At 43.3% G+C, this 18207-nt stretch overlaps 2 protein-coding genes across 4 annotated transcripts in view; one reads left to right on the top strand and one right to left on the bottom strand.

Moving 5' to 3' along the window:
* LOC148655354 (EF-hand calcium-binding domain-containing protein 6-like) overlaps positions 1–10784 on the top strand; it is a 37194-nt gene extending 26410 nt beyond the window's left edge. For both annotated transcript variants that reach the window (XM_088645926.1, XM_088645925.1), the window contains 7 exons: positions 1147–1260; positions 2708–2809; positions 3623–3799; positions 3914–4058; positions 5080–5204; positions 5905–6038; positions 9583–10784. In XM_088645926.1, coding sequence (XP_088502052.1) covers positions 1147–1260; positions 2708–2809; positions 3623–3799; positions 3914–4058; positions 5080–5204; positions 5905–6038; positions 9583–9884 — 1099 coding nt within the window. In that variant the 3' untranslated portion in view covers positions 9885–10784. The remainder of the gene's footprint in view (positions 1–1146; positions 1261–2707; positions 2810–3622; positions 3800–3913; positions 4059–5079; positions 5205–5904; positions 6039–9582) is intronic.
* Positions 10785–12879: 2095 nt separating this feature from the next.
* Positions 12880–18207, bottom strand: part of gas2l3 (growth arrest-specific 2 like 3) — a 39712-nt gene continuing 34384 nt past the window's right edge. For both annotated transcript variants that reach the window (XM_088645922.1, XM_088645923.1), the window contains one exon: positions 12880–17457. In XM_088645922.1, the coding sequence (XP_088502048.1) occupies positions 16102–17457 (1356 nt within the window). In that variant the 3' untranslated portion in view covers positions 12880–16101. The remainder of the gene's footprint in view (positions 17458–18207) is intronic.

Below are 18207 nucleotides of genomic sequence, written 5' to 3'. Positions count from 1 at the left end.
AAATAAATGACTCAGGAGGGTCACCCCTTTTTGTGGGTGACTTGATTACTTTTGGGGAATCTTGGGGAGTGAAGTCACTTTAACAGTCCAGCTTCCCTTGCACACTATAAGCACCAGTTGCCAGATTTAACTTAAGAATTTTTCTGTTTTTTCATCACAATTTAAGAATTTGATTGCACTTTGATATCAAGGCACTTCTGTATATAAGGTCTCTGCAGTGGAAATTATCCTCTCTGTTAATATGCTTTCAAGAATTTACAAATCTGCCATAAAAAATAGTGCAACAGCACATCTCTCAAATACAGTATGTGACCATATAAAGCCAGATTGCATCGCTTTGTCCATTAAGGTAACCTAGTCCAGTTTGCAATCCAGTGGAAATTAAACACACATTGTCCACAGTAAGGACTGACCTCCCCTTAAGTGCCAGCAGGCAACTCCAAATCTTTAGTCTTTTCACCATTGAACTAATATAATAATAATAATTGCTTACACTTATATAGCACTTTTCTGGACACTCCACTCAAAGCACTTTACTGGTAAATGGGGACTCCCCTCCACCAGCACCAGTGTGCAGCCTCACCTGGATGATGCGACGGCGGCCATAGTGCACCAGAACGCCAATTCATAGATGGGGATTATTAGGAGGCCATGATTGGCCAGGACGCCGGGGTTACACCCCTACTCTTTTCAAGCAAAGCCCTGGGATTTTTAATGACCACAGACTCAGGATCTCGGTTTTACGTCTCATCCAAAGGACGGCACCTGTTTACAGTATAGTGTTCCCATCACTATACTGGGGCATTAGGACCCACATGGACCACAGGGTGAGCGCCCCCTGCTGGCCCCACTAACACCTCTTCCAGCAGCAACCTTAGTTTTTCCAGGAGGTCTCCCATCCAGGTACTGACCAGGCTCGCACCTGCTTAGCTTCAGTGGGTTGCCAGTTGTGAGTTGCAGAGTGATACAGAGTGAATTTATTCTTGATGTGTGTTAGACGTTAGGTACAATGGCTAGTTAGGCTACAGGCTACAAGGTGGTAATGTCACTATCTCTATATCCCTGTATCTGCTTAACGTAACAAGTTTTCATGTCATTTAACATGGTGACAAGTAGGCTGAAGGTTGTGCTTTATTCCCTGTGCAGGTTTGCCCTGAGGTCCACAGATGGGATGGTGAATTACGAGAGGCTTGTGGAGAAGCTAGTGAGCAGGTCCCCCCTCAGCATGTTCAACCACAACTTGGAAAGTCTGAAGGCAGGGTAAGACCTGAATTAACAAGTCTGTTCAAGAACCGTTACAAAGACAAAACCAGCTCTGCAAAAAAAAACAGAAAAGAGAAAAATTAAATCCTTTATTGAACATCTTTACAGTAAGAATTGTCTGTTGGATGCCTTCTGCATTAATGTGATTCTGCACCACATACTGTAAAGTACCTTAAGACGTGAAACGATACAACATTAACGTGCAGAATCATGACTATTATTTAAAGATTTTTCTCTTATTTAGAAGAGATGCATTGAATATAGACCTTATTTTCAATTCAGACTGGAGTAAGACAGTGAGAACTAGTAGAAAGAGATGCATGGTTATCAATTTAATAATTACAGAATAATGAAAAGTGTTCAAACCATTAACATCACCACAGCACCGAAGTGATGTGTGTACTGATAAAGCTGGGAGACAGTACTGACAGAAATTCTTTATTCTGGTTTGGGGCATTACCAGACTGACAAAGAATTTCCCTCTCAGCTGTAGAGTTCGTTCAGGAGATCTCTGAAAACCTGTCATGTAAATTAAATGTGTGGAGATATTAGCAGGGTGCCACTTCTTTTCATCCCGATTCAAAATTTGGAGGTTTTGATGTTTTGTGTGCTCCTTTTTAAATAAGGATTTTGAACACAAAAAAGACAGCACTGTGATTCCGTGATATGTAATTCCACAATCCCTTCTGTGAAATGTGCTGTTAACGCTTCCCTTATTACTATTGCTTTTTTAAATCTCATACTGTATTGGATTGAAATGGATTGCAGCTACAAGCAAACCTGCATTACGCTAAAGACAAGGGGTTCCCATCTCGTCCTGAGCGTCCACACTCCATCTGGTTTTATAGCCCTGCTTCAGCCAGCGGTACCTCAGAAACTGGATAAAGCTGTTCTGCAGCTCCTATTAAGCCACTAATTAGTTGAATTCGATGAAGAATTGTGCTGGAACAGAAACCTCCGGGACCCCTGCGATCGGCCATTGAAGTTCACCAGTGCTGCAGGAGCTGAGCAGAGTCTGAAGCACGAAAGGGCCGCAGTACTGGGGCCCTGCGATTTCCTCTGGGGGCTCCGGTTTCCTCCCACGGTCCAGAGACCTGCCAGGAGGTTCATTGGCTCTGGGAGAATCGGCCCCCATGTGAGTGTGTGCCCTGTGATGGGCTGGTGCACTTTCCAGGGTGTGCCCAGCTTCGTGCCCATCGATCGCTAGGATAGGACCCTGCTCCCCTGCCACCCTGTTTAGGGAAAAGGAGGTAGAAAATGAATGAATGAATGGAAGCAAGCAAATCTAAAAAGCGGCCTTGCCCCGTGTTATTGCCTCAGGGCCTCTACAGGAATTATATTTGAAAGACTACCAGGAAACTCTAGGTACCCTGTCCTCCTGGAGAGACTGGGACCTGCTGGTGTGTGCCCCTCGGGGGTGCTCAGCTCCGCTTTCTCTGCACAGAGACTGCGGAGGCTCTCAGGAGGGGCTGACGGCATCGCAGGCTGAGACGCGGCTCCTGGAGCTCTGTCACGGGCTCCTCCTGCGGCTGACGGCGGCTCTCAGGTACACGAGATGCTGGGGTCTCAGGCGAGCCGGAAAGCTACTGCAGCACATTGCAAGGGGCTCTGGGGGGTGGGGTGGGGTCGGGGGAGGGACAGTAAGGAAAGTGAGCGGTGGGTTTGAGCTCCTGAAATGAACCCGTGTGTGACATCGCCACTCGATTCACGCGGAGGAAGTGGAGACGCAGGAGCAGCACGTGAGCAGCTCCCTAACTGACCTCTACTGAACACTGTGGCAAAACTGCTCACCTCTAGTGCCCACTCGTCCTTCACTGTACACCTGGAGGAGCGCAAGACAAGTGGCAGACAAGAGGAGGCTTTGGTCCACCTGGCTTGGTACTTGTAGTTAATTCGTATGGGTTTCTTTTGCTTTAGTTTACTTGCACTTAACGTACCTTTTCTTTATAGTAAGTGGCCTTAGACAGGGTATCTGCAATAAAATCGATAATCATGAAGGCGTCTGCTGCAACCTTGTGGTCAGACACAAAATCGGCTTTGATTCTTCCAGCCCGACTGCCTGACCCTCTGGATTCAGGCTTTGCTATGAGGGTGTGAAAATTGATACCACAACATTTTTACAACCACAAAATGAAGTACTGATCTGGCATCTATTCCAAAGAATTAATATGCAGTATATTCATTTTGCATTACCCACTTTTCTCCAAAGAGGGTCAAAATCATCTCCTTAGTATTGATTCAGGATAGCATTTTGAAATCTCAATAAAAAATACAGTGCTGAGAAGCGTACATGTTTGTTTATTTTGACTATTTTGAAACAAAAATTCTGTGCTCTAATTCTTTTTTTTTTATCTTTTAGAAAGGCTGATCAGGTCGGAGATGGAAATGTCAGGCGTGAGCATTTTAAGGAGATCCTTGAAAAGCATTTTCAGCTGCAATTGACAGAGGACCAGTTGGGCAGTGTGGTCAGTGTTATTGGGGACCCTGAGTCTAACCTCATCCCCTATAACAAATTCTTACTTCTGTTTCAAGAAAGGTATCCATTCTCTTAAATTACTGTAGCAACTTCTTAAGGATTGCAAAGTACCATATATGCTATTGCTTTATAGAAGCAGTTAAAATCTCTTTGGTTCTTTGTGCTTCTCCTAAGACCAAGTACCAGCGAGCTGAAGGAGGAGGTCGAGAGGCGCAGCACTCTGATTCATGTTCGCTTTGATAGACTCCGCTATAACGAGAGCTTCAGAGCCGAATGGTGCAGATTCAGCCACGCACAGAAAATGAGGCCGCTGCAGGAGGTAGGCCTGGATGCAGGGCTTTCCCTGAACTTTGACCCTTCTCTTCCACACCACTGAAGTACTACACATACTTTCGCTGAGTTCACGAGGAATAACAGCACCCAAGAAGTGAGTTAGTTGAGTGTTAAGTCATAGTGAATTTAGCAAAACCTGCCCTATCACCCTTAGAGTGCAGATGGGCTTGGCGGACAGACAGGAGACCAGAATTAGAAGAGCGAAGGTTGCGAGGTGGGGAGTAGGATGATAGTGGTTCAGACAGGTACTGAGGTGCCGTAATCAGTAGCATAACTGTAATGGCTGGTTACATTCTTAATAATGTGCATGTTGTGCACAATATTACGGGGGCATTGAAGGTGTTAAGTGTGCAGACATGTCTCAACTGGCCCGGTTTTAGTTGTAGTCACGAATCCTCAAATTACGAAATTAAAAATTCAGCTTTGACATTTCTGACATGTTGTTCTAAATAGCTGCATATTACTGTATATGGGAAGAAATGTAAGTTTTATTGACTCATGTTTAAGTATTATTCTATAGGAATAGCAAAACCCGAGAGTTAGGTGTGCTGAGAATGTTTGAGTGCTTTATCTACAGTAAATTTGGGTTTAACCCGCTAGTCTGAGAGGGACGAGGGGCAGCTGTACGGGTGGAGGAGACGAACACAAAGGAGTAAAATCTCACATAGGAATATGTAGGAATAGACATCAAACATGATTACAAGTGAGGGAAGCTCAGGAGAATTGAACTTGGCTGCTGGTGTCACTCTTGAACCTTCATGGTAAACCCCATTCACCTGCTGAATGGTTTTTCCACTCGTGATTCTGTTTTTTGAGTTATTACCAGGCTGCTACATAGGGAGATCTCACTCCTTTTGGATTTTTTTTATTCATTTTTGCTTTTTACATTTTTACAATAACTTTTTTTCCATATAATGCACATAATTTTATGCTCCCATTTAATTAACTCTGCCCAAAACGTCAGTGAAGAATTGCATAACCTGCAGAGAATGTGTTCTCCCTTTCAGCTCCTTACTCTTGTCCAGCGCCTCCTACAAGACAAGTTTCGGCTGTTCTGCAAGGTGTTCATCTCTGTGTGCAACAATGACGAGTGCACAGCAGACAAGGAGAAACTGGACAGCATACTTCAAAAGTAATACTGTCTATGGGAGTTCACAGTGACAATGGTGGATTAAAAAAATACACAAATAATATTGTGTTTTCCTTATATTTGTGACACTAGAGAAATGTTTCTACAAACCTTTGTACGTGTTCTTTGATTCTGTGTTCACTGGTATCAGAGTTTAATGACAGCATGATGCACGTTGTTGATACAGTACACATTGTGGTCCATCCGCAGAAGACTGAGCACACGTTATGAGCAAAGTAATCCACAGGATGTGACTCCAAAGATTATGTATTCTCTGCCTGAACTGTAAGTAGCAGCAACAGCAGTGCCGTTTTAGAAAATACAGTCTCAGAATCTTTGGGACCAGCACTGCATGTGTACACCCCCCTTAAGTTGATTAAAATGGTTTAAATTGTATTGAACTACTTATGTAGCCTTCAAAACCTAGCTGAATATGCTGGTAGTTTATGATACCAGGGAACACCCAGACACCTGAAGAAGAAGGAGCAGCTCCTGCCTACATTGACTAAAAGTACCAAACCTCATATGGAGCTTGATTGGTCTTGTATAGATTCAATTGGGCACATGCCCCACTGTGTATACAGGGGGATTTTTAATTGTGTGGCCATGCAAACCTACTGTACGTCACATGACTGAGGTCTACTTGCTGTTTCCTGCATTGCTAGTTCACAACAGCTGTTCATCCCTCTGCACACTCTTTCAGGATGAACATCATTCTCCTCCCCCTGGAGCTCGGGAAGCTCTGGTACAGCCTGCCCATCAGCTACCCTGCAGAAGCCATTTCTTTGAGGAAGTTTGTGCTGTATTTCAGCAAGATGAAAAAAATCAAAGACGTGGGTGAGTGATTTTGCAACTGATAACACTGCTGCTCCAAAAGGTATTCTGGTATTGTTAAAATCACAGATTTATAATTAGTAGTAGTCATAGAAAACTTCACTGCAGTTCTGCCTAACCGCAAAGGCAATATTACAGTAAGTGGATGTTGAAACATTTCTCACATACATTAACATTAGCCATTGGAAAAAATCAAAACAATTAATCAAGAATCTTAATGTAATTTAAATGAAATTAGAGAATATTCTGGATTAAATATAAATAGAAAAGCCATTGTCAGTGTAATAGAACTATACTTAACAAATTGGACAAATTAATGTGAGCCTCCTGTATTGATCTGGTGAAGGATTTTGACTGTGGTAATCTCCAAATCCAATTACAGTAATGTCTCCGTGCTAAATGGAGGAACAGAATTAGTAACTCATCTGAGTTCACACATTACACTACGTTTTACCACAAGGTGAGCTTTGAAGGTCACAAAGGGGATATGATTTACTGGACATCCTTGATTTGAATGTGGTCTTAAGTATCTAGCAATACACCTTCATTGAGCTGCATATGACACTATAAAACTTAAACATGTTTCAGCCTTTTACTCTGAAATCCATCACTGTGATAATACAGTATGCACCATCTGTCCCAGCAAAGGTCATAGCATGTCTTAGAGCCAGGCTCAGGGTTGGAACTGGGGTTTGGGTTACTGTCATTTAGAATACTTTATCTTCTGGAAAAATGGCCATAAAGAAGTATAACTGTTACAGACAGATGTGTCCCACATTGTAGAATTATCTTGTCAGATCGCAGAAGCCAAGCAAGGCTGGGCCTAGTCAGTACCGGGAGTGGAGACTTCTAAGGAAGATCAGTTAGCTGCTGTAAGTGGTGTTGGTGAAGCAGTAAATGGTGCTCTTACTTCTGGACCAGAACTCTCCAAATCTATTCACCTGTCTGGCCTTGAAAAATTTCCATCTTCATTCAGCTGGTGAAGTGGTTGCTTGCCTCTCTCCCCGATCAGCTGTGATGGGGTTGCTGGTGCAGAATGGCTGTGCGTCCCTTATGTGGGTGCAAGAGCTCAGCACTGGATAATGTGGGTCCCCTCCTATACTCTATATTAAGCACTGTTGGATCTTTTGACATGAAATGTTTCCTTTGGAAACATACTGAGCTGAGGTCATGAATTGGGTTAAAATGAGTTGATTAAGAATCTGTATTAACAATTAGTTAATAGACGTGATTGTAATTAACTCAAGAATAGCAAACCTGCTTGGTATTGACATAATTGAAACTGTCCTGTCAGGGAAAGAAGGTGCCCAGAGAATGAGATGTTATGTTTCAGCTATCAGCTGACTGATCCATAGATCAGAGACTACGAAACTCACTCTGACTACACCAGCCCTTGACTCTCACATCTGTCTGATCCAACAGCATCGTTGATGTCAGACAGCAGTAGCCTGTCCAGGTGAAAGCAGCAGAATGACTGTAGTGTATCACATGCATGAAGACATTGACAGCTGAGAGGTGACAGTAGAGGGAGTGAGCAGTATTTTATTCAGTGATGAATGCCATTTTGTAATCAGCAGACTCATTAGGAAACAAGATGTAAGGACATCTTTGATGAGTGTTCCCCCAGCTGCTTTGTCATTCAAGCTAATTGACAAAGTGTGGGGAATAATCTCCTTTAACACAAGAACACTTCTGGTGCAAATTAAGATTTTACTACTCAGCGATACCACAAAGTGCTTGGATTACAATGGCATTACTTAGCAAAAAAACAATATTGCATGTTTGTCATGGACAGTTTTTGGACCTGAGTCCAACAGAACGTCTTCAGTACTATTTTACGAATGCTATCAATAGGAAGAGAACGTTTCAGAGATATGTATCCAGAGGATCATCGGGACTGTACTGCATAGCACAATTCCTAATTCTGTATTTTTAGTTGCCTTGCTGTAGTTTTATTTCATATCTTTTAGATTTTGTCAAATGAATTTAATTTCCTGCATCAATATCTCAGTTTTTCCCAGTCCCTCATTTTACATTATTTAAGACACAGTGGACAAAAGCATTGCTACAACACAAGTCTGTCAATAACACGGTCTTTAAATCTTAATCATGAGTGTCTGTGATGAGTACTTCATGTTGTTTGCCACCTATGGATACGTTTCTCTCAAGATTCTAAAGATTACAGGCCCCAGCCACGTGTGTGACACCTGTATTTGAGCTGTTAAAGGTGTTTAATTTTAAGACAGATGTCAATTCTGGATTTGGATGTGTACGCATAGACATTTCATTTTGAGAAGTGAACCAATGAAAAACCAAACATCCCTATGCCTCATACTAAACTGAAATGTACTCATTTTTCCCCGATTAATTTTCACACAAAACTGTATTTCCACACTGCCACAAGATGGCGTACCTACTCCAGTATATGTCGTGAAGGCCGAACAGACTACTTTGAAGACTGCAGTGGCAGAGATGGTTTTTGCGCTTGATACAACGAGTACCGAGAGATGGGAGCAGCTACTTCATTTTGTGGAGAGGACCAAAATTAGGAACTTCTTAAAACACTAGAAGTGATGAATTATTATTAGAGATGAATCAAGGAGTTGCTGCAAGTACAGAGATGAAAATGACCCTGTAAGCGAACACTAATTCCAGTCAGGATGTCAATATCTTTTTCTGACGCTGCACCACGACAATCATCTTGATTTTTGTTTTGGAATGATTTAGAACTACATGTATGACACCTGTCTTTGAGCTGTTTTAAGATCATTTTACCAGAGATGTCTCTTCAGCTTCTGGATGTTTATGCAAATACATGATTTCATTTTGAGAAGTGCACTAATTCTGTGCCCAGCATGCTGTGAAAAAGTCAGCAAGAAGCCACAGAGATATATTCACAGTGCCTAGGGAAAAGTCTACGTACCCTTTCCAGAGTTTTGCATGTATGTAGGTACAGGCCTATTCAAACAGAACACTGGTAATTCAAAGCAAAAGGTGCTTCCACTCAGTACTAACCCTGGGGGTGTACACTTGTCTGATCCATTTTTTCTAGGTTTTCATTTCTACTTTTCAGAATGTTTTAGGTTTTGTTTATCAGTTGGAGGTTGTGAGTTACAATGTATAAATAAAGGCAAGTAAATTGTGATTTAATGTTTCTTGTTTTGACGTTGCTAGTATATAAAATTTTGCTACTTTAGAAAGGGTGTGTAAACTTTCTAAAGGCATCATACAGTATATACTGTACGTAGGAATGCAGAAGAGGGTGAGGTCAGGGTTTGACCTACTGGTGACCATTCGTTTAAAACTTCATTCATGTTGTGACTTCACATTGCTTAGTGATAGATTTGTTACAAGCGTGCCAAACCAGAAAAGTGACAAGACAGCGTTTAGAGGCATCTAAACTCCATAACACTTTAGTAAAGCACAGATTCCAATACGGATCGCACAGTATCCTTCAGTGTCTACTGCAGGTCCTGACGAGATTGTTACAGAACGTGCTGTTTAAGGTCCCGCCCATGTTGTTTGTATCTGTGTTCTTCCTGCCAAGGTCCCACAGAGGAGGATCCTGTGACCCTCATCCAGGGGAAGCTGAGGAGCCGGGTCGTTAAACAGTGGCGACAGATCAAAGCCATCCTGAGAGCCAGCGATCCTGGGGGCTCTGGGAAAGTAACACTGAGAGTGATCTACGCCCTGTTCTTAACTCTCAAATTCAACATTCGACCCGCAGAGATAGATCGCTTGTGTCAAGCCTTTGACCTGGACAGTGACGGACATTTTCACTATATCCCCTTTCTCAGGTTCTACATCAGCACAGATAAAGACAAACAAAATAGCAAATCAACAGCCTAGCCCTCCACTGTATGACAGCCATCCCACAATTCCAGTAAAACTTTTACCGTACCGAAGGAGTTAATCAACAATATATTTGCTATAGAGCCATTGCATCTGTTTGCTGCAGACCATTGTACAGAATTATATAACAGTTAACAATATTGTATTGTATCAACAGTAGACCATGTGGGCACAGAGGAGAGGAAAAGAAAAACCCCAGTAGCAGTAAAGAGACCTCTGGGGGCCCAGGCCTAACGATGGCCCCAGGGAAATGGTTAATGAAACGGCAAACATAATGGATCATGGATCATATTGTCTGCAAAGATCAGGGTTGGGATCCTGCTGCCCTGGAACTGCCCTCAAGGTTATCCGTTGTCATGGGTGTCTCCTGAGGGCCAGAGAGTTGACAAGGCTGTTAATAGGCCACTGCAGCTGTCCCAGTTAAACCTGGTGGGACATCGTCAGCAGAACTCTATTACCTCCTCACACAGACCAGCAATGTGCAATACTGAAATTATTGATATTACACCCATAACATATTATTGCACACTCCTTTATCTTACAAGAGATTCTGGGTGTGTCTGGGCATTCATTCTCACTACTGTCATACCAATCTTAGCAGAAGGTCCTTCTTGTACACAAGCATGATATTCTGGAAAAATAATTTAGAAAATAAATATGATGTGATTTTTTAACTTCATGGTCATTATTATTTTCATGGATTCCAAAGAGATCTTGGCTTAGATATTCTGATCCTAAGATATTTGGGTACTGGGTTAATCAAATCTGAAAGCAACAAAATGCCGAAAAGAAAGCCTCTTCTTTTTTTGATAAAAAGATTTAAGTGTGGATTAGAATCCACTGTACGTGGTTGTTCATTTTCCATCTGATAGAAGAATAAAAGTCATTCAATATGCAGACTGCTTAAGTTTGATTTTCAAAAGCAAACACCCAGTACTTTTGAGTACAACGTAATAGTTCATATTTCAACAAAACATAAAAGCAGAAAGACATGAACAAGTCAGGAACAATAACACTCCTATACCCACACAATAACAAATTCAAATTCTACAGAAATGACAAATGAAAAATATTTACAAACATTTAGTATAATAACTTTTTATAGGCTCACTCTCTGTCCCTGACGTTACAAGAGATCACATACTGGGCTGGCAGGTGTGGGAATTCTGGGTTAGGATTTGTTATTTTGGGGAAGAATTTCACCTACAGTACAAAGGGAGTAAACAAACAAGTGAAGAAAGCTGCTTCAGGGAAAGAAATGTGTATAAAAATTTAATCCTGAATAGCAATGCAGAACGCTTTTCAACCAGAAGGCTTGAATCTGTTCAGCGGCAGGGCTTTCATCTCAGAAGCTACGCAAGGGGGGATCTGGTCAGTACCGAGTGGGAGACCTCCAAGGAAAAGCCGGGTTGCAGCTGTAGCTGGTCCACTGCTTGGTGCCCTTTCCTCTAAACTACATTTTCAAAGCTGATGACGCAGAGTGATGACTAAAGAGATGCCGATCTTTGGATGAAATGAGGTCATGGCAGCTCAGTTATTCAAGACCCAAGCATACTATTGACACTGTTGACAAGAGCAGGAGTGTCAATACTGCTGTCCACATTCAATTTTCCTCTGGGCTGGTACGAGCTCGTCTCCCTGCACAGGCCTCTTAATTGAACCGGTGAAGCAATTTGCCACCAATGCACTTTTTATCTGTGAATGGTCAAAGAATTTTTTTAAAAAATGCTTTATGCAACACACAAAAAAACAGAACAGGAACTCAAATGGAATTAAATCTATAGTAGCAGCATGGGAGTCACCAGGATGGCGACAGTATTTCAAAGAGCAAGATAAATTAGATGAGGAACCTTTGGATAAAAAAAAGTTAATTTCAAATTGAATGTGTAATACATTGAAATACACAAACCAAATACTTTTGTTGTGTGTAAACAAATTGCATCAGAATCACACACCAAAAGTGGTTGCTTTGTATGATCATCACTAGGACAAAGCAATTCCTTCTTAACTGGAAGCAGTTGAGTGACACATGAAAAGGGTAGACTACCTTAAATTGGAACATGACATTCGAAACCATGCATTTCTTGGGCAAAGCACATTCAGAATAAGTTTTACCTGTAGCCGAGACTAACAAAGGCTTAAAGTTCAATTATAAATGTGTATGTGAAGTCAACAGTGCATAGAGAAAAACAAATTGTAATTAAACATCCATAAAATATGTTAAAGTAGGAAGCTTTGTCATCATGCATAGACTACAAGGGAACAAGTAAAGGTTTATTCCTGCTGAAAGGAAAAGAAAAGACTGTTTCGGCTGTGGAGCCTTCTTCAGTTGTCAGGTGTCGGGCGTATCTATAGTGTATCTTTGTAGTAGTTCAAGTGGGTAGCTGTGTAGGCTGCAAAAAAACAATAGAATAAACCTATGCTGAAAAGAGAAGAAAGAAAGCACAATGTTTCGGCCATGGTGCCTTCTTCAGGTGTGAGCTATAAAATATATTATTTTTCCTGTGTCCAGTCCATGAAAAGTTGGCATTTTCTCAGCAGTTTAACATGGACCCTTACTTGTGATCCATTTGCAGTAGGATTTCAAACAGGTGAAACACATCTGTTTGCCAACACACAATCTAAAGAAATGACTGTACTCTGAATTAAGTGGTTGGGAAATGATGCACACGTAACTACACATTATCCAGGAAATCTGCATCCATCTCAGACCAATGAAAAGACACCTTTAAAACATTCTTATTATTATTTGAAAGGAGCAGAATTAGATTACTTGGACCACAGACGCAAAGGTTTTTATCTATATACAAATGTGTTTTTGTATACCAATGGAACACAGCTGAAGTAACAATAAACACTTTCTTACTTTAATCTCTGTAAGGTAAAACAGTAAGGCCTTTTGCAGATAAAAGTACAGAATCAAAGACTACAAAGTATCACTGCATGTGAAGTCTAAGTTAAAAAGAACGTTCAACATTTACTTACGCTAGGATTTTCAAGGTAATTTTTTAATAGATTATTTTTGTAAGGATTACAGCAGTCTTAAATAATTTCCATCCAGTTTTGCATATACTGTATACACACAAATCCACATATGACTTTTTGTCATTTTATTTTAGACTGTTCTACAGACAATGCAATGACTCTACTTCCTATACCATACAGAACAGTTCTTATGAGGTAATCTTTGAAAATATGACCCAAAGCTTTATTTGAATAATAAAATATGAAATTGTTCTTTAAATCTATACAAAATACCCCATTTTGTGAAAGACTTAAGCTACAAAAATAGCTTTTCTCTCACAAAAACCTGAACAGCTAAAGTGACATTTCTAGGCCTTAAAATGCTTTTACATCTATATAATGGACAAAATATTTTGTAACCAAATTTTATTTTTGAGATGACAGTAGTGCCATGGTTCAAGACATATCTGTATATTATAGAGAAAATTTGCACTAAACATTAAGTTTTAAGGGAAAAGCCCACTCATTAGCAGGACTAATTTTCTAATCATCAGGCTACATAAAATACATATTGCTATTTACTGTTATAACATAACCTTCAGTCCAAAACCTCTCAACACTGGTAAACCAAAATTGAAGAAACTGATCAATCTGTTCAATTCAACAAATTAAACCTCTTTTGTGGCCTTTCAAATATGGAATTTAAAACTACAAAAATAATTTAGACTGCGTTTGATTTATTTTTGGCTTCCTCAGAGCCTCTCGTTATAGATGGGACACCATATGAATTATGAAAATTAAATAAAATTACATACCTGCAGCACCCTGGTTCAAAAGAAAACAATGGAGATTGATACAATTACCATATCACTGGCATACAGTTGCTCTAGTGTATGCTTACAAACAGTTGGAATAGTATTAGTAAAAGTATCTGTGCAAATCAAGCTAGGCATATTTTGTCCCGCTATGCTGTTTCAATAATTTAGAATGTACTAGAAAATAGTAAAATCGTTTCACTAAATGTGTAGAATGATCTTTCAGAATCGAAGACGAATGCTTTGCTTTCTATCAGAATGTGGTTTATTGTTGTGCCACACCTATGGGGAAAAGGTAAAACACCCTGTCGTCAAGCAGGGTCAGCTGAGACCTTCCCTGCTTCAACAGCACCACTTGGCATGAAACTTCAGACACCCCTAGCCAGAATATTCTTTTTCATGAACCGACGGCACATGACCAGAATCTACCCAGTCTCTTAAAAACAGAAATAAAACAGAAAATACCTTAGATTTCTTTTTCAGCAGGAAACATCAGAAAACACACATGAGCTGCTTGTCAGGATAGGATGCCCATTTTACCAAAGGAAATTGTTTCTCACAAACAATGGATCTGACCATCCTGCTCACTGTGCAAGGTAGCAGCCCTACTGTATATGACTAATGAACAGGTTTCTAAAATTTTATTCATAGCCATAAGCAGGGCTGTCCAGTCTTGGTCCTGGAGGGTCAGTGTGTCTGTAGCAGGGCTGTCCAGTCCCGGTCCTGGAGGGTCAGTGTGTCTGTAGCAGGGCTGTCCAGTCCTCGTCCTGCAGGGCCAGTGTGTCTGTAGCAGGGCTGTCCAGCCCCAGTCCTGGAGGGGTCAGTGTGTCTGTAGCAGGGCTGTCCAGTCCTGGTCCTGGAGGGGTCAGTGTGTCTGTAGCAGGGCTGTCCAGTCAAGCAATTCGTTAGCTAAATCAGCCAGTTCCTGGCTTAAATATACCAGACTAACAGCTTCACCCAACTCTTCAGAAGACACAGCACCCCCTCCAGGAACAGTCTCCTGTAAAGCACGCTACTGTTAATACAATGACTGCTTTGTTGTGATTTAATCACACATACAGTCAGCTGACAAACCCAGGCACAAGTCATGTACAGTAGCATATTTAACCACAAAATGAACATCACGGGTCAGAACTAGCGAAATGGTGGTTTATTTTTAAACTTTCTCTTCAATATTATATTTTTCTCATGTCCTGTACTATGTTCGAATGTGACAGCACTGACTTAAAACAAAAAAAGAGATGCAATATTTAATAAACACAGCGCTACCATTGCAAACATTAATTAAAAAAACAAAACTGGAATCATGAATGATCTTACTGCGGCACGGCAGCACAGTGGTCAGCGTTGCTGCCTGGCAGCGCTGGGACCCTGGGTTCAGCTCTGGACCTGGGGTGCTGTCCGTGTGGAGTTTGTATGTTCCCCCTGTGTTCCTCCGGGAGCTCCAGTTTTCTCCCAGTCTAAAGACATACGGGTTGACTGGCCCTGGTGTGTGTGTGTGTGTGCGTGTGTGTCTGCCCGTCGAGAGTCAACTTGCAGCCGTTGCTTGCCAGAAGAGGCTCCAGCTTCCCCTGTGACCCTGAACTGGCTGACGTGATTAGAAGATGAATGGATGGATTTATTTTACCATGCAAATTTGGAATCGCATAGTGCTAATCAACTTGGCTTTCTTTTCTTAACCCTGATAGAAGGACTGAAGAATGCAGGCTGTGCACGTTTTCCTTTGAAACACATTGCTGGAGCCGTGAAGTGGTGTTTCTCACTGCAAGCTTCACAGTCAACACAGATGGAGCAGGGGAGGAGGCACTGACGCTCTCGCTGCACACAGCCACACACTGTCAGCCAGCCCCTCGCAGACACAATGATGGCTGGACCTCCAGTGATGCAGGTGGGACAGGAGGTGGCCCTCCACCTAGATCAAACCAATGCCCTAGTATTCAGATTGGAGATGATGCCCTCAGCTGAGATGTTCAGATACTGAATCCTTGGTCAATGAGAAGGGCTGTAAAACCAACTGCTCTGACTGAATACCACTCCAGGTTTGTACAGACTAGTCTTCCTTCAGTTCCCCCTTCAACTGGTGCGGCAGTGTCTTGATTCTATGCCTGACCTACAATAGTCTAGCAGGATCGGCCCAGACAGGCACCCAGACAAACTAGAGACGCCAGTTAACAGGGGGAACATGCAGAGCTCGCACAGAAAATACCCTGGTTTGGAATCAAGCCCAGCGAACAGCTGTGAGGTAGCAAAGCCAGGCACCCCCAAAACACAAATTAAATTAATGGTGGAACCTCTTCCTTGTACTGAAAACCTGGTGCAAAATCACAACCTCAAACATGCTTTGTTTTATAATTTCGTGACACTTTACAGGAAAAAAAATATTTTTATATGTCCAAACATGGAAGACAGTTCTCTCCTTGCCATCTGCACAAGATTTAGCTTTTCTGCTTCTTCTTGCCGTTCATTACAAAATAAGGGTCTTCACCTTTGCTCTTGAGTTCGGGATTTCTTTTGACACATGGAGCAGTCCTACTGGAGGAGAGGGGAGCCTTTCCAGTTATAAAGGGCTTCTTCTGAGCTGGGCGCAGCCCTCTCACCGCAGTCTGACCGGCGGGCTGTGCCCGGCGCGCTGGGCCTTCTGGGGCTTGGACCGTAGTCTGGGAAATCTTGACAACGGACAACGGACTCCGCACGGTGGAGCTGGAGGGAGCGGTTGGATGTCTTGAGGCTTTGGGATTTTTTGTTACAGCCCTAGAAGAAGGCTGGCTTTGGGTCTGAACCTTTGTCTCAGTAGAAAGCATCGGTTTAGGTGCGGGGGGCTGATTTTTGGCTGTCTTGGAAGGCCCAGAGCGTGCGAGAGAAGGAGAGGGCTTGGAGCTGGGATGGCACTTGGGCGTGGGAGTCTCTGGCTTGGCGGGGGTGCCGGCCCTGAGCGGACGGGGAGTCGGTTTCGCTGCCCCGAGGCCCTGGGTGTTCAGCCTAAGAGCTGCCGCAGGCGACCCTGGGCGTCTCTGGGAAAGCCGTCTCTGAAGAGTGGCTGGCGCAGGAACAGGAGCTGGAGGTGGCCCGGCTTGTTCCCCGCCCCTTCTGGGAGGCCCCCTCGAAGCCAACGCAGACGGGCTCGTGGGGTCAGAACAAGCCGAAGCCGTCCTGGATGCGGAGGGCGCTGGACAGCACCGGGAAGGGGAGGGGGCGGCTTTGGTCAACTGGGCCGGGCTCGAGTTCGTAGGCTTGGGGGGTTTCCACGCTGGTTTAGAGCGGACAGGTGGGTCCCTGCCCAGGGGCGTGGTGCACCTGGGTGAAGGAGTCAGCCTGGACACCACTGGGGAACTTGTCAAAGGAGACTGAGCGCGCCTCGCCCTGCTCTCGAGACTTGTGGTGAGCGCTGAGGGTGTCCTTGTCTTCGGCGTGCAGCCCTGCAGTCTCCCGGCAGGAGGAGAAGGGGGCAGGCGCGAGGCCTTGGAAGGCGCCGGCGGCCTCTTCGCCAGGCGCGGCGCGGCGGCGGCCGAGGACGGCGGCGCTCTCGCGGTCAGCCTGGGACCCAGAGAAGGGCCGCTGGGGCGGGACAAGCGGACGGCCGAGAGAGGGTGCATGGCGGGAGGCTGAGGGGACCTGCCTGGCGAGGCCGGCACGGCCAGCGCGGGGCTCGCCATGCCCTTCTGGAAGGCCAGGATCTTCTGCTCCAGCGTGGTGAACTGGAGCACCCGGCAGGGGTCGTACTTCAGCAGGAAGCCCTGGAGCGTATCCCAGCCGCCGCCGACGCGCACCATCACGTGCTTCCCGTGCAGCATCTGCAAGACGGCGGCGAGAGACGCGGGTCAAGCAGCGCGGCCCGGCCCGGCCCAGCCTCGGAGGAGCCCCCACACACCAGTCTTTTTAGAAGAGTGTACGCAAGAAGTGATTTTTTTCGAATGTACTGACCCTGTGATGAAAACTAATTGCCGGAATAAAAAGTTCCCAATTATTCGACACTAAAGAAATCCAAATTCAGGCTGAGTCTTCATACCCATGAAAACATGCAATGCCACTTCTGAAATTACTAGTACAGTTATATATAACCATACGACATCCCCGAGAATTATACATATTTCACGATGCTTGCTGGTAATTAATGTAGCTATAAGCCAAGCGAAGACAAGATTTACAATAGATCCCAGGTATGTTATATACCCTTCACAAACACTAAATATAGAATAATTATGAATACTTCTGATGTGCTACAACATTTCTAGCCTAGAGGGACTGAATTTCTACAACTCCAAACTGCACACCTGGAGTAGCAATGCAGGCTGCATCATGAAAGCTTCACATTTTTCTAAATTTAATCCTATCTTTCTACGATAACTTGATTAGAATAAATGATATATATATATAATCAGGGACACAAGAAAATGGTTAAACATTGCACGTTAAACTTTACAGTTACAAATACAGTAACAGGGCTCTTCTATAATCAGCAATGAAGTAGAGCATCTTGCCTTATCTTACACTAACGCAATACATAATGCATATCCCATTTACTGTATGTTCACTTGACATTA

Source organism: Lepisosteus platostomus, chromosome 9 (assembly GCF_059453375.1).
Source record: "Lepisosteus platostomus isolate fLepPlt1 chromosome 9, fLepPlt1.hap1, whole genome shotgun sequence".
Lineage (NCBI taxonomy): Eukaryota > Metazoa > Chordata > Actinopteri > Semionotiformes > Lepisosteidae > Lepisosteus > Lepisosteus platostomus.
The sequence above is the reverse complement of the archived record's forward strand: the minus strand, read 5'-3'. Positions and strand labels throughout refer to the sequence as shown.